Source organism: Papio anubis, chromosome 20, assembly GCF_008728515.1.
Source record: "Papio anubis isolate 15944 chromosome 20, Panubis1.0, whole genome shotgun sequence".
NCBI classification, from domain to species: Eukaryota; Metazoa; Chordata; class Mammalia; order Primates; family Cercopithecidae; genus Papio; species Papio anubis.
In genome coordinates, this window is record NC_044995.1 from 10400317 (window position 1) to 10424440 (window position 24124).

The 24124-nt window shown below is 44.3% G+C and overlaps 1 protein-coding gene across 1 annotated transcript in view; it reads right to left on the reverse strand.

The window, feature by feature from the left end:
- The window catches only part of NLRP9 (NLR family pyrin domain containing 9), a 39005-nt gene extending 24697 nt beyond the window's left edge, over nt 1-14308 (reverse strand). The window contains exons 1-2 of the mRNA XM_031660383.1: nt 13319-14308; nt 6902-7256 (exon numbers count right to left, since the gene is read on the reverse strand). Coding sequence (XP_031516243.1) covers nt 6902-7181 — 280 coding nt within the window. The 5' untranslated portion in view covers nt 7182-7256; nt 13319-14308. The remainder of the gene's footprint in view (nt 1-6901; nt 7257-13318) is intronic.
- Between the last annotated feature and the right edge of the window lie 9816 nt (nt 14309-24124).

A 24124-nucleotide genomic window follows, 5' to 3' on the forward strand; every position in this document is an offset into this window, starting at 1 on the left:
CTTCATTGTACCTCTCCATTAACACAAACACAGGCTTTGAGTCTGATAAGAAACATTTTACAACCTATTCTCTCTGAAGGCTTCCTCTGCAAGTAAGGACGTGGCTCTCCATAATCCTTTATCTTAACCCAGACATTTCCTTTTCTTTGATCCCAGGTCTTTAGATAAACTCAACCAGTTGTCAACCAGAGAATTTTTTCTTTTTATTTTTTGAGACGGAGTCTTGCTCTGTCGCCCAGGCTGGAGCGCAGTGGTGTGATCTCAGCTCACTGCAAGCTCCGCCTCCGGCCGTCAACCAGAGAATTTTTAAACCCATCTAGAACCTGGAAGCGTCCCCCTCACCCTGCTACCGGCTTCCAGTTGTCCCACCTTTCTGAACCAAACCAATGTATTTCTTATTGAAGTCTCACGTCTCCCTAAAATGTATAAAACCAGGGCCGGGCGCAGTGGCTCATGCCTGTAATCCCAGCACTTTGGGAGGCCGAGCCAGATGGATCACCTGAGGTCAGGAGTTCAAGACCAGCCTGGCCAACATGGTGAAACCCCAACTCTACTAAAAATACAAAAGTTAGCCAAGGCGTGGTGGCGGGCGCCTGTAATCCCAGCTACTCGGGAGGCTGAGGCACAAGCATCACTTGAACCTGGGAGGCGGAGGTTGCAGTGAGCAGAGATCGTGCCATTGTACTCCAGCCTGGGTGACAGAGCGAGACTCTGTCTCAAAAAAAAAAAAAAAAGTGTAAAACCAAGCTGCACCCCAACTACCTTGGGCACATGTTCTCAGGACCTCCTGAGGGCTGTGTCACAGGCCATGGTCACTCATATTTGGCTCAGAATAAATCTTTTAAAATATATTACAGAATTTGACTCTTTTCATTGGCAGAATGATGCCTAAAGATTCACTTGGAACACACGCAGACTGGCGTGCATATCGAGATAACCAGGCTGGCTAACTTAGTTTTGTTAGGACCATAATCTATCTGAAATCATGTTCATGGAAACACATGACCAAATTGGAAACCTAGACAGAGTGATGGCCACTATGAGGTGTGAACGCTGGAGAATTATATTCCAAGCTGGAAGAGGGGGTGGCATCTCCCCATCCAAAAGCACCACCATTTGCTGAAGCTCTACAGGGAATCAGGGCTGAGGTTATGACTACCGATCCCGCACATTTCATCTCAACCACTCATTCAAATTCATCCGCTTTCTGCTTTCCAAAAAGGTTCGAGTGTATGTGTCTGGACTAATTTAGACTGGTGAATAGATAGCAGGGGTCAGGTGCATGTCCCATGTCTGCTGGACTGGAAGCCATGGGGTCTAGGTTATTTCTCTTGCCCCACACTGGCTGTACTCAATTTCGGAAATCCACCCCTGAACCATCAATTTCTTTTTTTCTTTTGAGACGGGATCTCACTCTGTCACCCAGGCTGGAATGCAGTGGCGCAATGTCAGGTCACTGCAACCTCCCCCTCCCAGGCTCAAGTGATCCTCCTGCCTCAGCCTCCCAAGTAGCTGGAACTATAGGCGTGTGCCACCACGCTTGGCTAATTTTTGTTTTTTGGTGTAGGGATTTTTTTCTTTTTGTGGACATGGAATTTCACTATGTTGTCCAGGCTGGTTTCGAACTCCTGGGCTCAAGTGATCCACCCACTTTGGCCTCCCAAAGTGCTGGAATTACAGGCGTGAGACACCATACCCCATCATTCTTTCGACCTGCCTTTACGGTCTTTACCTTTCTGTCACTTTATTTTGGTCAACAGTTATAGTAACTGAGATTTGAGCGTTTCCGTTCAAGCACCCAGTGTTACTCCAACTATTAGAAACAAAATCCTACTCCACCTTCTATTCTCAGCCAGCTTTGTCTTCTCTATACAGCAGGACAGACACGAAGAGCTTATTCCTTTCACCCTTCAGTGGCAGCTCATGTATGCTCCTAAAATGACAATGGCGGCCGGGTGCGGTGGCTCAAGCCTGTAATCCCAGCACTTTGGGAGGCCGAGACGGGCGGATCACGAGGTCAGGAGATCGAGACCATCCTGGCTAACACGGTGAAACCCCATCTGTACTAAAAAAAAAAAAAAATACAAAAAACTAGCCGGGCAAGGTGGCCGGCGCCTGTAGTCCCAGCTACTTGGGAGGCTGAGGCAGGAGAATGGCATAAACCTGGGAGGCAGAGCTTGCAGTGAGCTGAGATCACACCATTGCACTCCAGCCTGGGTGACAGAGCGAGACTCTGTCTCAAAAAAAAAAAAAAAAAAAAAAAAAAGACAATAGCTTCGGCATCTCTTGATGGCAGTCTCTCTTAATCCTGATGATTAAGAACCAGGATTGCCTCTGGTATTTGCAGTGACAGCTGTTAGCAAGCCAAAATTTAGAAATATAAGAATTTTGGCCAGGTATGGTGGCTTACACCTGTAATCCCAGCATTTTGGGAGGCTGAGGTAGATGGATCACTTGAGGCCAGGAGCTCAAGACCAGGCTGGCCCACATGGTGAAACCCTGTCTCTACTAAAAATAAAAAAATTAGGCTGGGTGTGGTGGTACGTGCCTGTGGTGCCACCTACTCAGGAAGATGAGGCACAAGAATTGCTTGAACCTTTGAGGTGGAGATTGCAATAAGCTAGCATTACACCACTGCACTCAAGCCTGGGCAACAGCCTGAGACTCTGTCTCAAAAAAAATTTTACTGTATCAACTGTTGCTAAAATTGGTCTTGTCTATATAACCTTTCCTAATTTCTGCATTCTCTTTAATTAAACTGATGATAGCAGGTCACCTATCAGCAAAGTATATATATATATGTAAATATACAAATTATATATATGTAAATATACAAATTTTATATATATATATATTTTTTTGAGATGAACTCTCGCTCTTGTCCCCCAGGCTGGAGTGCGATGGCGCCATCTCGGCTCACTGCAACCTCTGCCTCCTGAGTTCACATGATTCTCCTGCCTCAGTCTCCCGAGTAGCTGGGATTACAGGCGCGTGCCACCACGCCCGGCTAATTCTTGTATTTTTAGTAGGGTTGGGGTTTCACCATGTAGGCCAGGCTGGTCTCAAACTCCTGACCTCAGGTGATCTGCCCGCCTTGGCCTCCCAAAGTGCTGGGATTACAGGCGTGAGCTACCACGCCCAGACACAAAATACGTCATTTTATGCAAAGTTTATCTGATGAGTGATGAGAAATGGGGAAGGGAGAAGAATTAAAATCCTGTTTAGAATCTGAGTTTTCAAATTTCAGAAAAATCTTGAGTCTGGGGAAGGGACTGAAAGGAAATAGACTGCAAAGGGGCCCTGTGGTCGCTCACAAAGGCGAGGACGGTTCCACCGATGGTCTTTGTTCTCCTTGCACGCTGACTGTGGACACCACAGGTGGGAACAGCATCCACTTTATTCTCCACTATATCCCTTTAACATCACCGCACAGGAGTTATTTAAGTCTCTGGGCAGTGACTGTCTTCGTACAAAGTTAATATTGTAAAACTGTCTCGAATTTAAAACATACATGCTAGGCATGGTGGCTCACGCCTGTAATTCCAGCGTTTTGGGAGTGCTGAGGGAGGAGGAGCACTTGAGGCCAGGAGTCCAAGACCAGCTTGGCCAACATAGTGAGACTCCATGTCTATTAAAAAATTAAATTAAAAAAAAATGCAGATAAAGAGAAAGGAAATAAAGTCATTCCAAAAATTTCATCAATGTATGTAGTCATGGCTCATAGCTTAATCTGTGTCTGTATTACTCTGTATTTTTCTTCTGCCCGATTTTTCTCTCTATAGTAGAATTATATTGCATACACTATTTTCAAACATGGTTTTTGACTGAATAATGTATTATGGACATCTTTCTAAATTCATGCACATTTTTCATCACAAAACCCTATGCTATTTATTTAAAAAATATATATGTAATTTTTGAGACAGAGTCTCACTGTGTGGCCCAGGCTAGAGTGCAGTGGTGTGATCTTGGCTCACTGCAACTTCTGCCTCCCAGGTTCTAGTGATTCTCATGCCTCAGCCTCCCGAGCAGCTGGGATTACAGGCATGTGTCGCTATGCGTGGGTAATTTTTGTATTTTTAGTAGACACAGGGTCTCACCATGTTGGCCAGGCTGGTCTCAAACTCCTTACCTCAGATGATCAGCCCACCTCGGCCTCCCAAAGTGCTGGGATTACAGGCGTGAGCCACCGCGCCTGGCAAAACCCTATGCTATTTAATTGAATGTATTTATCATTATATTATTCACTTTCTATATTTGCCCATAATAAACATTTGCTGGCATCCAAGGTTTTTTGAGACAAAATTCATAAGCAAGGTTATTTAAAACTGATGATTCGCACCTGTAATCCCAGCACTTTGGGGGGCCGAGGCGGGTGGATCGCAAGGTCGAGAGATCGATACCATCCTGGCCAAAGTGGTGAAACCCCGTCTCCACTAGAAATAGAAAAATTAGCCGGGCGTGGTGGTGAGTGCCTGTAGTCTCAGTTACTCGGGAGACTGAGGCAGGAGAATCGCTTGAACCCAGGAGGCGGAGGTTGCAGTGAGCCAAGATCGCGCCACTGCACTCCAGCTTGGGTGACAGAGTGAGACTCCATCTCAAAAAAATAGAAAAACAAAAAACAAAAAACAAAACCCAATGATTTATCATTATTTGTGGTATATCTATGATGTACCAGAAATATAGGCACCAAAGATATAATTAATAAAAGATAAAATCTATATGTTAAAGTTTTTTTTTTTATTAAAGGCAAGAAAAATGAAGCCTTTGACCCCTATTTCCAGCAACTCAGGTGACAGCACTTAGTGGCTTGCTCTCATTCTCTTACAATGAAAAGGTCACCTTAAAAATATTCATGTCGGCCGGGCGCGGTGGCTCACGCCTGTAATCCCAGCGTGAGGCCTTTGCCAGGCCGAGGCGGGCGGATCACGAGGTCAGGAGATTGAGACCATCCTGGCTAACCTGGTGAAACCCCGTCTCTACTAAAAACACAAAAAATTAGCGGGTGTGGTGGCGGGCGCCTGTAGTCCCAGCTACTTGGGAGGCTGAGGCAGGAGAATGGTGTGAACCTGGGAGGTGGAGCTTGCAGTGAGCTGAGACCATGCCACTGCACTCCAGCCCGGGTGACAGGGTGAGACTCCATCTCAAAAAAAAAAAAAAAAAGGTCATATCTTAGAGATGAAATATAACATTTAGGACCTCAGCGTCTCAAGTGAGAAACCCTCAGTTCAGACATTGACTCGGTCATTTTTTCATCCGCCAACATAGAACATTAATCAGCAGAAAAGTCAAAGACACGAACCACACAGATAAAGAAAATTGCCAGGTGCAGGGGCTCACACCTGTAATCCCAGCACTTGGGGAGGCCGAGGCGGGCGGATCACCAGAGGTCAGGAGTTCGAGACCAACCTGACCAACATGGTGACATCCTGTCTCTACTAAAAATACAAAAATTAGCTGGGTGTGGTGGCGCATGCCTGTAATCCCAACTGCTCGGGAGGCTGAGGCAGGAGAATCGTTTGAACCCGGGAGGCGGAGGTTGCAGTGAACCGAGATCACGCCACTGCACTCCAACCTGGGCAACAGAGCAAGACACCATCTGAAAAACAAACAAAAAACAAGAAACAAAAAACAAACAAAAAACACACAAAAAACCAAAAAACACAGCAAGCAATTCCAAACCAAATAAAATACCCTCAAGCATGCGGGGATATGAAATAAGGTCTCAAATTAGAATTACCAACACAAAGAACAAACGTGAACAAAACAGAAATCGATGTAACAGAAGTTGATTCAACTCAAAAGTAAAGGGAGAAGATAACACTCATCAGAAACAAATGCTAATTACTAGATACCTAATAGGGAATATATTTAGTTTTTCTTAAGTATCCCCCCAGAGGAGGGTGTAGACCCCATCAATGAGTCCAGTAGAACTGGGTTGGAGTCAGACCTGTCACTTTTGGAAAAGTCACGTAACACATGGGAACACCGTTTTGTCCGGTTTTCTCGCTTGTAAACCTTTCCTGGGTTGTGATGAGAATGAAAAGACATTCTGCAGAAAGAGTGCTTCCAGGACGTGAGGGCAACCTGGCTGTGACATGTCACCCCATTGATCGCCAGGGCTATTGGCTGATCAAGTCGGCTGGGCGGGTGTCCGCTTCCTCCCTCACTGCTCCATGTGCGTCCGTTCTGAAGCTCTGCCCTGGGTCAAAGGCGATGACAACCTTCCCCCATAGAAGACGACTGTTCTTCGGGCACGGGCAGAAGAGAAGCTGTGCACCCCAACCAGAACCTCCAAACAAGCTCGCAAGAGTGCTTCCTGTAGTACCCGGGACATACGCTGTCTGTGACTGTCTTAAATATTAAGATTCTACCTACTCCTTGGTAGATGTCTGTCTGGTCAACAAAGACAGGCGGTTAGGCACGGTGGCTCACTCCTGTAATCCCAGCACTTTGGGAGGTCTAGGCAGGCGGATTGCTTGAGCCTGGGAGTTCAAGACCAGCCTGAGCAACATGGCAAGACTGTGTCTCAAAAACAAAAATAAAAAATAGAAAAGAAGGCAACTACCATACTAGAATTCCATCTCAGTAGACCTGGCAATGCAGACACTAACTGGCCACTCATCTCCCATAACAACGACTCTACTTGGGGTGGGAAAATGGGAAGACACTCCTTAGGTGAATGGTTTGTATCAGGACGTCATCCGTCCCCAGTTCATCACTGGCCCACGTACGAATGGCCCTGGACTGCAACTCTTTTCCTGCCTTCAACTCTCACCTTGGCCCACACACATTCTCACCTGATGGAGGGGATGGCCACTCATTCAACAACGATATCGCCTTGTTCCCAGTACACCAGCCTTCCCCCACCCGGGTCCTCGCCCCTTCATCCAGCACTTACTTCTCATCTCTTCCTGGGCCTTTGTCCAGAGATCTTTCCTATTGATCTGTAGAAACAGGTGCAGTGTCACCTCCCATGCCTGCTTTCCCGGGTAATGTTTGTCCAACAGCTTTGCTACGTCTTCTTTGGAAGCCTTCTTCAGCTCAGCCCAGGGGATTGGCTTGAGTTCGAATTTCTCCAAAGGTTGTTTGAGGAGCTCCTTAAATTTCCAAAACTCTTCCTTTCTGAGCTCCTTCAGATACCACAACAAGCCAAAATCCGAAAAAAAAGATTCTGCCATATCTCCCCAGGACTGTGAGCTCAGGTGTCTCCAGAGGGAAAAGAAAGATCCTTAAAAATAAAGAATAAATGATACCTGGAGAAGAATGATATGATTACAGAGTTAAGTTTCAGCAGCCGAAAGCAGCTCAAAATTATTGATATCATCATACACATCTTGCATCAAACATTATCTAGGGAAGAAGCTTCATCTTTTTTCCAAACAAATTCATGTGAATGGTAGCGTTGACTGCCATTTAAGTGTCTTGTTTTTGTCTGACATAAATGATGCTTTCATGAACAAGCGTTTCTGTGTAGCTTGGTACATATAAGCACACATTTCTCTAGATTTATAAATTATAGGTCAAACAGCACACACAGGTCACCATGTTTGCTACATAATGCTCCATGATTTTCCCTTCTGGATATAATAACTGACATTCCTACCAGCATTCTGTGAGTTTGTTTGCTCTATAAACCTTCCCATACTTAGTATAGTCTAATCCAATTTTCATAATGAAAAAAATGAACTGATATTAAAATTACAGATGATCATATTCAGGAAGATGAAAATAAAGGAAGAAGATATAAAAGCAAATTTAGATTTTTTTGGTCTTGTTTGGGGGTATATGCCTTCTAATTACAGTAGATAAGGAAAAAGATTTATTATAGGTTAGCATTTGCAGACTAACAACTCGGACAGAAACAGAATGGTGAACTTTCCTGCTATTAGAAACCCTCCAGATAATCATTACAATTCAACAGAAGACAGGAAATGAAGTAGAAATATATGCTAGACAAAATGAGACAGGTGGCAAAATAATACCATATATATATATATATATATATAATATTATATTATTTTTTAAGACGGAGTTTCACTCTTGTTGCCCAGACTAGAGTGCAATGGTATGACCTCAGCTCACTGCAACCTCTGCCTCCCAGGTTCAAGTGATTCTCCTGCCTCACCCTCCCAAGTAGCTGGGATTACGGACACCTGCCACCATGCCCGGCTAATTTTCTTTTTGTGTGTGTATTTTTAATAGAGACAGGGTTTCACCATCTTGGCCAGGCTGGTCTCAAACTCCTGACCTCGTGATCCACCCGCCTCAGCCTCCCACAGTGCTGGGATTACAGGCGTGAACCACTGCACCCAGCCTCAGTATAATTTTAACACATATGAATGAAATAAAATTGCTTACTAATATATAGACTCACATTGGATAAATAAAAATCTTGCTATATGTTGTTTATAAGAGAATCCTAGAAAATACACAGAAAAGTAAAATAGAAGAAGAAAAAGCCTGGCAAATTCTTACCCAACAAAGTATTAATAGTATAAAAATATCAGCATTGAAAAACACTCAAGCTAGAAAGTACTAAATGGACGAAGAATTTTTGAACACCAAGATTCAGGTCCCCAAGATCTAGAATTCATGAGCATATGTGCACCTGGCAATATCATTTTACACACAAGGAGATAATGACAAATACAATATCATTGTATCCGAGCTAATATACCTTTCAGATAATTACAAACGATTAGCGAAGATTACATACCATCTATGGCCACATGCAAAAGAATAAATTTGGACCCCCGATACGACAAACAAAAATGAATGCAAAATGGACTGAAGATCTAAATGGAAGGCTCAAAGTGTGAAACTCCTAGAAGAAAACGTAGGGCAAAAGCTTCCAGACACAGATTTGGCGATTATTTCTTGAAAATGACACAGACAAAAGAAAAAATAGACAAACTGGACTTTATACAAATTTTAAAATTTTGTGCATTGAAAGACAGTATTGGCCAGGCGCAGTGGTTCACGCCGGTAATCCCAGCACTTTGGGAGGCCGAGGCAGGCGGATCACTGGAGGCCAGGGGTTTGAGAGCCCTGGCCAACACGGTGAAACCCTGTCTCTATTAAAAATACAAAAATTTGCCAGGCGTGGTGGTGCATGCTTGTAATCCCAGCTGCTCGGGAGGCGGAGGCTACAGCAAGCTTAGATTGCACCACTACACTTCAGCCTGGGTGACAGAGGGAGACTCTGTCTCAAAAACAAAGATGATATCAAAAGAGTAAAAAGTCAACCAACAGAATGGGAGAAAATATTTGCAAAGCATATATCTCACAAAGGATTAAATTCCAGATTACAGGGAATGCCTAAAACTCAATAACAAAACAATCTTATTAACAATGAGAAAAGGACTGGAATAGACATTTCTCCAAAGATATACAAATGGCCAATAGCCAATAAGCACATACAAAGAGGCTCAACATCACTAACCATTAGGGAAATACAAATCACAACTACAATGAGATAATACCTCACATCCACTAAGATGGTAACTACTGACAACAAAAAAATCAACACGAGTGTCAATGAGAAGGTAGAGAAACTGGAACCCTTATATCCTAGTGACATATAAATGTTAAATGTTTCAGCCACTGCGGAAAACCATATTGTATTTTCTGAAAAATATAAAAACAGAATTACCGTAAGATCCAGCAACCCAAAAGAATTGAAAGCAGACTCTCTCAAAGAGTTATCTGGACACTTATGTTAATAGGAGCCTTAGAGACCCAAGTGTTCATCAACAGATGAATGGAAAAGCAAAACGTGGTCTATAAATACAGCATTATACAGCCTTAAAAAGGAAGGAAGCCAGGCGCAGTGGCTCACACCTATAATCCCAGCACTTTGGGAGGCTGAGGAGAGTGGAACACCTGAGGTCAGTGGACCACCTGAGGTCAGGAGTTCAAGACCAGCGTGGTCAACACAACGAAACCCCATCTCTATTAAAAATAAAAAATAAAAAAAAAATAGCCGGGTGTGGTGGCGGGTGCCTGTAGTTCCAGCTCTCGGGAGGCCAAGGCAGGAGAATGGCGTGAACCTGGGCGTTGGAGGTTGTAGTGAGAGGAAATTGCTCTGGGTGACAGAGCGGGACTCCGTCTGACAAAAACAAATAAGTAAATAAAGGAAGGAGATTCTGATGTATGCTGTGACAGGAATGAACCTTGAGGACATGTACTAAGTGATATAAACCAGTCACAAAACGACAAATACTGTCTTATTAAACGTATCTGAGGTACTTAAAGGGGTCAGAATCACAGAGACAACGTAGAATGAGATGGTTGCCAGGGGCTGAAGAAGAAAATGGGGAGTTGTTTCATGAGGACAGTTTCAGTTTTATAAGATAAACAGTTACAGAGATGGATATGGCGATGCTTGCACAACATTATAGATGTATTTAGCACCATTGAACTGTACACTTAAAAACAGGTAAGATGGTTAAGTTTTGTATTATGTCTATTTTACCACAATAAACTTTTTGAGACAAGGTCTCGCTCTGTGCCCAGGCTGAGTTCAGTGGCCCAATCATAGCTCCCTGTATACTCAACTGGCCCCCCCTCCCACACCCACTGGGACTCAAGGACCTCCTCAATCTCCCCACCTCCGCCTCCCAAGGAGCTGGGACTACGGGCACACACTGCCGGGCCCAGCTAACTTTTTTTTTTTTATTTTTGTAGAGTTGATGTCTTTGCTATGTTGCCCAGGCTGGTCTCAAACTCCTGGCCTCAAGTAATCCTCCCACCTCGGCCTCCCAAAGTGCTGAGATTACAGGCCAGAGCCACCACACCAAGCAAAACCAAAAAATTTAATATATTATTTAGGTAATGCACAAGAAAGAGTTTGTGGCGTATGTATATGAAATATATGTATATATTTTTTAATGGGAAAGTGCTTCATTACAAATCAAATATGTACATTCCATTCAAGCACACATGGGACATTTACTAAATTTGACCTTATCTTGGGCATAAATAAAAACTGAAAGAGAAACACGCATTCTAAATCAGAGATCACTGGTCTCATTCAACAATCACAATAAAATTAGAAAATAAAGGCAAAAGCATGGAAATACATTGTTAAATTTTAAGTGTACATTTTAATATAACAGGCAAGTAAGAAGCTAACTTATTGAGAAAGGAATGGAAAAACTTCATGAAATAAACTTAAATGGCTGTGAAAAATAGGAAAAATTTCCTAGAAGCTCGTTTTCCATCCAGATTTGAAATCTATAGGCTGGGTACAGTGGCTCACGCCTGTAATCCTATCACTTTGGGAGGTGGCTGGATCACCTGACGTCAGGAGTTCGAGACCAGCCTGCCCAACATGGCGAAACCCCAACTCTACTAAAACTACAAAAAATTAGCAGGGTGTGATGGCAGGCACCTGTAATCCCAGTTACTTGGAAGGCTGAGGCAGGAGACTTGCTTGAACCTGGGAGGCAGAGGTTGCTGTGAGCCAAGATCATGCCATTGCACTCCAGCCTGGGTGACAAAAGCAAAACTCAGTTTCAAACAAATAAATAAATAAATACATAATTTTCATCGTAATATATGGGGAAATGGATGTTTAACACTGGTGGAAGAAATATAAATGCATGTAATTTTGGAGGAAAATGTGGCAACCTCTAGTAAAATGGAAAATGAAGAGTTTCTTCACCCCCACAATTTTACTCCCTGGTATCCATTCCAAAGTAGCCTTTGCAAATGTGCCCAGAGTTTTGTGTGCACAAATGGTCAATGCAGCCTTTTAAATAATTGTTGAAGGCAAAAAACCTAAATATTCATAAGTAAAAGAACAGTTAAGTAATGGTACAATATTATGGTATAGTCGGACCATTATATGGAATCAGAGGGAGACTAGAGGGGCTGGAGGAGAGGAAACGGGGAGTTGTTTGATGGACGTTGCATAGTTTCAGTTTGGTATGAACAGCTTCTAGGGATGGTGGTGATGACTGCACAGCAATGTGAATGTACTTAATGCCACTGAATTGTATTCTTAAAAATAGTTAAGATGGTGAATTTTATGTATATTTCAGCAAAAGTTAAAAAAAAAAAAAAAGAAAAAACCCCTCACATCCCCTCAGTCTCTTCTCTGAACATTCCTTTCTCCTCCCTGCCCTAGGGGAAGCCTCCCTCTGCAGACAGAGTCTCCCGCCTTTCTCCCGTGCTGACGTTTCATCAGCCTCATTCTTCCTGCTGCCGAGTCCGGATAAGGGAGAGATACCCTCGCCGGTGCGTCCTAGCACCTCACAGACTTTAACTAGGCTCCACCACCCACTACCATTTCGTGTTGTTGCCATCTAAGGTCCCCGGCACAATCTCCTCATTCCTCCCAGATTCCACCCCCGGCTCACCTCTGCTCTCACGAAAGCAAACATTACTGACAACGGGATGAATATGTCGTTTAGCATAAAATTAGGACATCCTAGAACTGGCTGAGAAAATATTACTTCGAAACCCATCAGCCAAGTCACCAAATCAACAGGTCTCAACCTTCCTTCTCCCCACTTCACTCCTCACTGCCTGAGATTCGTTGTTTTATTATTTGCCTCCCCAGGTTACCTGAATCCCTCAATCAGAACCAACAAACCGAGTCTGGAAAATGGACCTTCAGTTTTCGATACTTTCATCGTTTCTCCTCAGCTCTCCAAGATCTCCACTTCACTGTATCTCTAATTCAAGTTTAGAAAACACAAAAGGAGGAGACAACGCCTTCTGGAAGAGTCCCATTCTCTCACCTAATTTAGAGTTGGGAAACACAAAAGAGTAACTAGTGAAAGTGCTGGGTACACAATCTCTCTGCAAATGTATCTGGTTTTCATTCCAGGCCAGGAACAGTAGCTCTCGTCTGTAATCTCAGCATACTGGGAGGCCAAGGCGGGCAGATCACCTGAGGTCAGGTGTTCGAGACCAGCCTGGGCAACATGGCAAAACTCCGTCTCTACTAAAAATACAAAAGATAGCCAGGTGAGGTGGAGGGCGCTTGCTGTCCTAGCTACTCGGGAGGCTGAGGCAGGAGAATAGCTTGAACCTGGGAGGCGGAGGTTGCAGTGGGCCGAGGTCACGCCATTGCACTCCAGCCTGGGTGACAAAGTGAAACTCTGTCTCAAAACGATAAATAAATAAATAAATAAATAAATAAATAAATAAATGCTTTTCACTACAGTGCATCCTTGCCAAAACAAAAGGTCAAGACTTCATTATTTCTGGTGCCCTCGTACCTGTTCTTTATGCACTCCAGACCTTCAGGAAGCACTGAGAGTTCAGGGAAATGAAGAAGAAAGAAAGGCCGGTGGGGAAGACTTACCCAACCCAGTCCGTGGTCCCTCGGGCTGGAACTCAACAAAGAACAGCTGTGGAAACTAAGAATAAAAGGCCCTGGCTGCTCCGTGACTGGCCACAGAATCTCTCCTTTTCATTGGCTGTGGTGGATATTGATGACTAGACCCAGAGGGCAATTGTTTAGGTTTCTTTTTAACTCCTCAGGTGTGAATGCTTTCTCCCCACCTGGTAAGTCCCGTGCTGCTATCAGTATTAACTCCCTATGTAATATAATATGATCACAGGGCTTCTGCGAACTATCTTCTCCCCACCCATGAGAGCTACTTTGGAGACTAGTAATGGGAACCACTGGGCTCATAATCTGAGTATGTGACTCCTCCTACGAACTTCCTAAGGGAACCGATTTTGTGCATGTCTGAACTTTTGCTTTAAAAGTTGAGCACTTCAAAAGGAGCACTTGTATATAAGGAAATCGATGAATATGCTTGAATAACTGGCTTTGAAGCAGAAGTTAGAATCTGCAGGTGTCTCCCAACATCTTGTTACCCTCATCATTGACTCCTGTGTGAATGCTGTCCCCTCTTTACTCTCATCACCATTATCCACCCACAGCTGCCATTCTTGTCGCCACCCTCTTTAACATTAATTGAATGCTAATGGTGTAAAAGCCCTACCGCTAAGCTAAATGCATTTCCTGCAAGATCCTTCTCTTCACAGCCCTCTGAAGTAGATAGCATTATTATTCCCATTGTCAAAGACGCTTGAGGCCATCAGGGTGGAGGCTACAGTTGAGAATATTCCTACTTGGTCACCCTGAATTTTAACCTTAACCGCTCCATGGTGCTGCCTCCCAGGCATCATTGATCCCAGTGAGGCTTAGGAAGGTCTGTGTTGGATCTATGGGAAGATGTGGCTCAGTTCTACCTAATGAGACTGAGCTAAGAGACTCAAAGAATCTTTTCTCTCCAGGATCTTGGCCTTTCTTTAACCCAGCTACTCACCATCAAAATTCTGACCTGACTGTTTGGGTGAAGGAAAAGGGACAAGATGGAGGAAGGTGAACAAGATGGAGCAGTCCCTGTTGCTTCCGGGTTCTTCCTCACCAACTTTCCCGCGCGCGGGAAGATGCAGATCAACCGAGCATGCTCCAGGTGATGTCAATCCGAAGAGATCAAAACTTACCCGGCCACGCCTATGGAGACGCCCCTATCACGCCCTTATCCTGCCCACTGCCCTCCCCCTTCCAGTACCAATGCATAAAAGTCTGCCACTGGCAGGAGCCAGCGTGACTTCTTCGGCCCCCGCATTTGTGGACCGGAGAACATCACCCGAGAGCGCCGGTGCGACTTCCCTGGCCCCCCACACCTGAGGACCAGAGAACCTCGTCCGAGAGTGTATGCATATTTGCAATAAAAGACTGCCACTTTCTTATGTACTTTGGCCTCATGTTTAATTACTTACTCTCCTAAATTAAGTTACATTAAATTAAATCAAAACAGTTAGTGCCAAATTAATTTAAATTAAAACACTGACCTCTTTACCCTGACTGATTAAACCATCCTTAGCTGGGCCAGCGTGCATCCATTAGAGGCTGTGTCTTGATCTCCCTTTTTTCAGTTTTTCTGATAGCTGCCACAGGATCTGGCGTAGAAGGTTAGAAGTGGTTAAGCACTTGAGCTGGAACAGCAACCTCTATTCTAGACTGTTGGTGTGGCTGTGGGCAAGTATTTATTAACTTCACTTTTTTTTTTCCTCTTCTGTGAAATGAAGAGGATGATGATCATGATGATATTGATGATGGTGGTGGTTACGATGATGATGATGATGATGATGATGGTGATGGTGAAGGTAAAGATTATGATTATGGTGATGATGATGATGATGACAGTGATGGTGAAGATGAAGATTATGATGATGGTGATGGTGATGATGATGGTGATGACAGTGATGGTGAAGATGAAGATTATGATTATGGTTATGGTGATGATGATAGTGATGGTGAAGATGAAGATTATGATGATGCTGATGATGATGATGATGGTGATGGTGAAGATGAAGATTATGATGATGGTGATGATGGTGATGATGGTGATAATGATGGTGATGGTGAAGATGAAGATTATGATGGTGGTGATGATGGTGATGATGGGGGGCAGGAAGGGAGGGCTGGGCTGTCACTCAGTTTCTCATTTGTGAATTGCTTGTTCTTTTCCTTAAAGATTTACTTGATTTTATATATTTTTGTGTGTATATTTATGCAAAATACGATTTTCCAGTTAATACAAAATCATAAATTTTTCCAAAATTTGAGCTTTTCTATTTATTGTTTATGGTATTGTAGGGGTAGAGTTGTTTTAAAATGTATTAATGTCTATTTTTATTAATCTTATCATTTGTGGGTAATATAAATACTTCCTATCCTGAAAGTCAACTGTTTCCCTATATTTTCTTTCACACATTAACATCTCTTTTTACATTTTCAATTTGCTTATACATAATAAATCTTCATAATGTGATGTAGTGGTTCAATTTTATCTATAGATACCAATTACTTCAACATATATATTGCACAGCCTATCTTCCCATACCAATTTTCTGGTGCCATCCACTTGATATGAAATGCCCACCTGTTGCCTTGTCTCTTTCTGTAAATTTTGTTGTACTATGTTTGTCTATTTTTTATTACTGCTACAATATCATACGACTTTACAAATATTGAATATTGGCCAGGTGCAGTAGCTCACGCCTGTAATCCCAGCACTATGGGAGGCCGAGGCGGGCGGATCACCTGAGGTCAGGAGTTTGAGACCGGCCTGGCCAACATGGAGAAATCCCGTCTCTACTAAAAATACAAAATTAGTCGGGTGTGGTGGCACACGCCTGTAATCCCAGCTACTTGGGAGACTGAGGCATTAGAATTGCTTGAACCCAGGAGGCAGAGGTTCTAGTGAGCCAGGATCATGCTGCTGCACTCCAGCCTGGGTGTCAGAGTGAGACTCTGTCTCAAAAAAAAAAAAAAAAAAAGTCTCTTGGCAAAAAGTTGGAAGTTGCATCTTATCCACATGTAACAAATATGTAGTTAGAGACCCTTTTGATAAAGCCTATTCACAAGTATTCCCTAAAAGCTCACTCAGAAGATAAAATTGTTTCTTCAGATATATTTTTCTAATTGCAGGAATTTGTTTTCATAAGTTTTTTTTTTTCTTTTTTCTTTTTGAGACGGAGTCTCGCTTTGTTGCCCAGGCTGGAGTGCAGTGGCGCCATCTCAGCTCACTGCAAGCTCCGCCTCCCGGGTTCAGGCCATTCTCCTGCCTCAGCCTCCCAAGTAGCTGGGACTACAGGCGCCGCCACCACGTCCAGCTAGTTTTTTGTATTTTTAGTAGAGACGGGGTTTCACCGTGTTAGCCAGGACAGTCTCGATCTCCTGACTTCATGATCCGCCTGTCTTGGCCTCCCAAAGTGCTGGGATTACAGGCGTGAGCCACGGTGCCCGGCCAGAAGTTTTTTAAACAAGCTGGAAACTGTCTTGAAATGATTTGTAAACTAAACAAGAACCTTTCTGAACATTTTATTAGCCAAAAAATAGTAACCAAAATAAATGATATTTTAATTTCTTTTTTATTAAAAGATTTTCCCCTAGATTTATTGAAATATAACTGACAGGTAAAAATTATATCTATTCGATGTGTTTGAAGCGATAATTTGATTATACATAGGCATTGTGAAATGATTACCATAGCTACACTAGCACATCATCACAATTAACATTTTGTGCTTGTGTGGGATAAGAACACTTAAATCTACTTTCTTCACAAATTGTAAGTAAACCGTACAGTAGTGTTAAATATGGTCATCTCATTGTACATCAGGGCTTCAGAATTTATTCATCTTATTATTAAGAGTTTGTACCCATTGACCAGCATCTTTTCATTTCCTCTGCTCCCAGCCCCAGGCAGCCACCTCTCTACTCTCTGCTTCTATGAGTCTGGTTTTGTTTTTCGTGTGTTTGTTTTTTGAGAGGGAGTCTTGCTCTGTCACCCAGGCTGGAGTGCAGTGGCGCGATCTCGACTCACTGCAAGCTCCGCCTCCCGGGTTCAGGCCATTCTTCTGCCTCAGCCTCCCGAGCCGCTGGGATTACAGGCGCCCGCCACCATGCCCGGCTAATTTTTTTTGTATTTTTAGTATATTTTTAGTAGGGACGGGGTTTCACTGTGTTAGACAGGATGGTCTCGATCTCCTGACCTCGTGATCCGCCCACCTCAGCCTCCCAAAGTGCTGGGATTACAGGCGTGAGCCACCACGCCCGGCCCAGAATCTATGTCTTAATAGGGGTGCAACGGACACTCAGGAGTGGGTCACAGACTAGTGCATTTTTCCAAGTGGGCATTTTCCCTCAACGCTGCTTCCCCTTTCCAAAAATCACGCTGACACCTCAAGTCCTTCCACACTGAACGTCTCCGTGCGATCTGCAGTCTGGTCTTTCCTGCGAAGTTAAATTCCACAACTGCTACACATGCACCTGGTCTCTTTAGTCTAGAAAATAAGCCACATGAAGCCACTCTTTCTCTCCCCAGAAGCTGCTGGTCATCCCCATGCAGGGAGATTATAGTTTGCTTCTCCAGACACCCCTAGAGCCCTAATTTCTTGTGTCTGTCATTGGACTACCAGACTCCGAGTCGCAGGTGTTCCCTGTTTTTTCAAGGACTTGCACTAGGAAGAAGCCATCTAAGACATGTACACAGGGATGAAGGAAAAGCAAGAGGCTCACGATGGCTGACTAGGTGCAGCTGGGGCGCCTCTCTTCCACGGAGGGGATCCAAAATATGGAGTAGATACTGACACTTTAAACAGATTGTCTGAGCAGGAACATCAGAATTCACCAGAGAGGCCACGGGAGACTCTGAGGGTGCAGAAAGGGGGAAGTGGGGCTGCCTGCTCAGACGGGATTGCTGGGAGCTAGGAGCGGCCCCCGGACCTGGACCATGCATGGAAGGAATAAGTGAAGAGACCCTCAAGACTCCCATTCCCACCATGAACCTTTACAATCCTAGGTGCAAGAGGGCCCTCGACCCCTGCAGGCCTCCAGACTGGCATAGGGAGCTGCCTGGAGGTCACACAGAGGCACTGTTCAAACTCACGTGGAGCCCCATGGGCTTCCCAGAGTGGGCAGCTGCAGCAGGGCGCCATTCTGGGTGTCCCTCCCCCAAGGCTCTGGGTCCTACCCTGAGGCCGCCACTGCCCACTGCAGGCAGGAAAGGTGAGAGGAGGGTTAGTGCTCTCCTGTGCCCCAAGGGCAGGTTCCCCCACTACTGCTGTGGGCTGCTGCAGAACCAAGAAGCAATCAGACCATGCACCCCATGCCTGCCAACCTCTCCTACAGCTGTCTGCATGGCTGTTCCTATGGAGAGGGGCCTGCCCTTCCCAGTGGCAGGTCCACAGCTCAGCCAGCACTGCCCATCCTGGGACCAGCCTAGCCCCATCACATCCAGCGCGAGTCTAGGGGAACTGAGGACAAGTCCCCTGGCCTAATCCCATCCCCCTAGGGTTCCAGCTCGCCGTCCAGGAGCATGGGGATGAGATTTAGGATCTGACTGGAGAGGAGGAGCCCCAGTGGTCAGATCTGAGAGGAGAGTGCAGCGAGGAGGTGGGAGCCCCTCCTGTCCTAGAATCTGACCTGGAAGATTGTGGCCTGGGAGCCCCAGTTTCTGCCGCAGACAGGGAGTCTGGCAGCCCGGGGCAGCTTCAGGAACTGAATGCAGATGCTGGGGCTGGGTTGGCTGTGTGCTGCCAGGCCAGACCCCGGAGGGATGCCCACCAAGTCAGGGCCAGGGGGAGCTGGGTGGGTCCCACCAACACCAGCTGGGCTGTGGGTTCCAGCTGCCCCTCTCCCCTCTGGGGCTCCTTGGGGGCAGTGAAGAGGCCCCTCCCTTCCCTGGAAAATTGCCCCAGGGGCCTGGGACCTGTCCCCCAACCTCTGCTGGGGTAGCGCTTGCCACCTGGCAGGCAGAGCATGAAACAGGGGACTCTGAGAGTTCCATGCTCTGCCCTTTGCTGGGACACCCGGGGGCTTCTCCTGATTAACAAAGGCCAAACGTGAATCCCACCAGCACCGAGCTGCCTCCCGCCAGCGCCTCCTGCTCACGGGGAGGTCAACCCGCATGGCCCCTTTCTACAGGGTCTGACGCAATGTCACGGTGCTAGGTCAGCTCCTATGCACAAGCCCCTCCTGCTGGCTGGGAGGTGAACCTGCATGGCCCCTTTCTACAGGGACGGACGCAATAGCAGGGCGCTGGGTCAGCTCCTACGCACACGCTCCACCTGCTGGCTGGGAGGTTAAATTGCACAAATCCATATAACACCCACTGACCGTTCTCAGCGCTGGGGCATGAGGGAAGCTTCTAGAGAGCTCCACCTTCCCAGTCCTGCAGGAGGCAGTGAGCCTGCTCACATGCCCATTACAACGCACGAATAATCAGCATGTGGGAAAACCGCCACACCCAGCCTATCTGCAACCAAGGAATTCATACAGAGCCTGTGCCTGAAAGCACTCAGAAGTGAAGCCTCAGGACCCCCACCCAACATGCAAAGTGGGTGCATCGAGGTGAGGGGAAAGTTCTATCCCTAGGAGAGCAAATTCAAAACTAAGAAGTGATGGCTTCTCCAGATGAGAAGAGACGAGTGTGAGAATCCTGGCAGTGTGGGAAAATAGTGTTATGACCCGATTGCTAACCCAACGTCAAGTGGAACCAGAATTAGTTACACGAGGCTAAACTAATAGATAACTAGATATTCTTACACTATTTTATTCTAAATCGCGCCTAATTATTTTTATGTTTTGTCTTCAGAGGCAAGAACATTCTATTTTGAGCTGTTTATAGCTTAGAACAAACTTGGTAAAGTATTTGTGGGCACAATGGAAGCATTTATCTTTCTGTTTGATTTCTCTAGGACTTGGAAACCATTTGTGAGTACTCTTATTTTATGGGAAAATAGTTATAGACATAAGTTTAATAAGACGGGTTTTTTTTGTTTTTTTTTTTTGACAGAGTCTCGCTCTGTCGCCCAGGTTGGAGTGAGCGGCGCCATCTCGGCTCACTGCAAGCTCCGCCTCCCGGGTTCCCGCCATTCTCCTGCCTCAGCCTCCCGAGCAGCTGGGACTACAGGCCTCCGCCGCCGCGCCCGGCTAATTTTTTGTATTTTTAGTAGAGACGGGGTTTCACCGTGTTAGCCAGGATGGTCTCAGTCTCCCCGCCTCGTGATCCACCCGCCTCTGCCTCCCAAAGGACTGGTTTTTAACAGGACACAATTAGATACACAGGTTATTTTACCAATGCTTTTAGTGGAATGGCATATTTTCAATTATGACCAGACTGCTTGGAGGAATGGAGGTTAACGTTACAGCAATGATAAAATGTCTCTTGGAAAGACTGGGCTGATGCCTTGTATACACAATTTCCTTGCAAGATTTATGACTTTGCAGTAAGTGAAGAATGTTACTTTCAGTCAGGCACGGGAAAAACAAGATATTTTGGGACCTCAAGAAGAGAGGAAGTCACCCACTTCGTATAGGTATTACAGACAGAGTCTGGTGGCAAATCTTTGGGTTGGCTTCCTAGCCTTGAGGCATTTGAAATGGTAATCTGGATTCCTTATGAAAAAGTTCCAGAAAAACCAACTTGGAAAGAGACTTTGTGGTGATTTACTATTCTTTTTTTTTTTTTTTTTTTTTTTGAGACGGAGTCTCGCTCTGTCTCCCAGGCTGGAGTGCAGTGGCCAGATCTCGGCTCACTACAAGCTCCGCTTCCCGGATTCACGCCATTCTCCTGCCTCAGCCTCCCGAGTAGCTGGGACTACAGGAGCCCGCCACCTTGCCCGGCTAGTTTTTTTGTATTTTTTTAGTAGAGACGGGGTTTCACCGTGTTAGCCAGGATGGTGTCGATCTCCTGACCTCGTGATCCGCCCGTCTCGGCCTCCCAAAGTGCTGGGATTACAGGCTTGAGCCACCGCGCCTGGCCTGTGATTTACTATTCTTATTGCACGTTGTACAAATAAGCAGGACAAATGTAATACTAAAACGTATTTTGCAAATAAATTTGTTCTGTGAAGATTTATAGTAAATCTTAAAAATGAAGTTTAGTAAAAATGAAGAAATGGAAAAAGAAAAATCGTTTTTCAGAAGAAATCTATAGTACATCTGTTGCCAGATTGTCCATTATTTCTACATTGTTTTTATATTGTTTTTCTACAATTTGAACTAAATCCTGAATTGTTTTCTTGCTACAACGAATCCCTAAAAAATGAACGAGTTTTAATTTTCTTCATGATGTTTTTAATGGACTCCCCAATGGAATAGATTTTTTCCATCATGGTATATGAAATTTTAAAATTATAATTCTTATGCGAATTATATTTCTACTCTGTATCTCACTTGGTTTTACTTCTGAAAAAAACTAAGTTCACGGTACTCTGAAGACTAGAGATAATTCAACCATTCACAGCATCTATGGCACAATAACTTTGACAGGACTACTCAAAAGAGCCTTCCCAGTGATGAGGGACACCTTGAGAATCAGATTTTCATCATCAGTGTTTTCAAGAAGAAATATTTCTGATCAAAAGGGGAAAATGAGAAATAAACTTTTAGGAATGTGAGTCCTAATTATCTGACCCAGAGAGACATTAAAATGAAATCACAATCACACCCTACCCCTCCGCCCCAACTTGTGTATTCATCTCTTGAAACTGCTTGCTATTGCCACAGTAGCTATAGTTAAACTAACAATGCTGCACTGGACACTATAATCCATACCCTATAGCTTAACGATGTATCAGCAATCACTAATCAATGCTATTTCTGTCAGACAATGAGATTTTCTGACAACCAACTTTGTAACAGTCTACTGCCTGTTTCCACTACTTGCCTTTAAAACCTGCTTGTAACAGTCTGGGCGTGGTGGCTAACTCGTGTAATCCCAGCACTTTGGGAGGCCGAGGCGGGTGGATCACGAGGTCAGGAGATTGAGACCATCCTGGCTAACATGGTGAAACCCCGTCTCTACTGAAAATCCAAAAAAAAAAAAAAAAGAAAAAAAAAATTAGGCAGGCGTGGTGGCAGGCGACTGTAGTCCCAGCTACTCAGGAGGCTGAGTAAGGAGAATGGCTTGAACTCTAGAGGCGGAGCTTGCAGTGAGCTGAGATCGTGCCACTGCACTCCAGCCTGGGAGACAGAGCGAGACTCCGTCAAAAAACAAAAAACAAAAACACCCCCTTCTTGTAACGAAGGCTGAAGAGAGCTCAAATCCAAGATCACAGGGTTCTGGGTCTTTTAGGCAGCTGTCCTCACTTTGGAAAAGTTAACTCTTTAAATTATATTTTGTTTTTCAGCCTCCTCGTTTTAGGCTGACAAAACAAATATAAACAAATTAGATTGCATCAAATGAAAATGCTTCTGCAGAGGAAACAATTCACAAAGTGAATAGATAACACAAACAGAGAAAATATTTACCAACCATACATCTTACAAGGGATTCGTATCCAGAATATAAGAGAAATACACCTCAAAATTGAGAACACAACCAACCAGATAAGAAATGGATATACGACCTGAATAGATGTTTATCGACAGAAGACATACAGCCAACAGATACCTTTAAAAATGCTCAAAATCACTAATCATTAGAGAAATGCAAGTTAAAACCATAATGAGAAATCACGTCTGTCAGAATGGCTATTATAAAGACAAAAAAAAAAAAAAGTGTTGGACAGGATGTAGGCAAAAGGGAACAATTGTACACTGTTGGTGGTGATGTAAAATAGTATAGCCAGTGTGAAAAACAGTACAGAGGTTCCCGAAATAATTAAAAATTGAATTGCCATATGATCCAGCAACCACCCTACTGGATACATATCCAATACAAAGAAAATACCTGTGTTGAAGAGAGATTTGCACTTTCATGTTTATTGCAGTAGTATTTAAAATAGTCAACATATGGAAAAAAATCTATGTGTTATCAATGCATGAATGAATAAAGAAAATGTGATATATGGCCGGGCGCGGTGGCTCAAGCCTGTAATCCCAGCACTTTGGGAGGCCGAGACAGGTGGATCACGAGGTCAGGAGATCGAGACCATCCTGGCTAACACAGTGAAACCCCGTCTCTACTAAAAAGTACAAAAAAACTAGCCGGGCGAGGTGGCGGGCGCCTGTAGTCCCAGCTACTCCGGAGGCTGAGGCAGGAGAATGGCGTAAACCCGGGAGGCGGAGCTTGCAGTGAGCTGAGATCCGGCCACTGCACTCCAACCTGGGCGACAGAGCGAGACTCCGTCTCCAAAAAAAAAAAAAGAAAATGTGATATATGTACACAATGGAATACTGTTCATCTATAGAAAAGAAGAAAATTCTGTCATTTGCAACAATATGGATGAACCAGAAGAACTTAATGCCGAGTGAAGTAACCAGACACAGAAAGACGAATACTGCATGGTCTCACTCACATGTGAGATCTAAAGAAAGCTGGTCTCATAGAACTAGAAAGTAAAATGGGGTCATTGGGGGTTGATGTGGAGACGGGTTGGGAAGATACTGATCAAAGGATACAAAATTTTACTTACACAGAATAAGTAAAAGAGTACAAAAGATGAGTACAACATGGCGACTATAGTTAACAAAATAATGCATTCTTGAAAAATGGCAAGGGAGTAGTTTTTATTGTCACAAATATAATAACTTTTTGGGCAAATGCATATATTATTTGCCTAGATTTAGCCATTCCACTGTGTATATATTTCAAAATATTATGATGTATAAAATAATTATATATAATTATCTAAC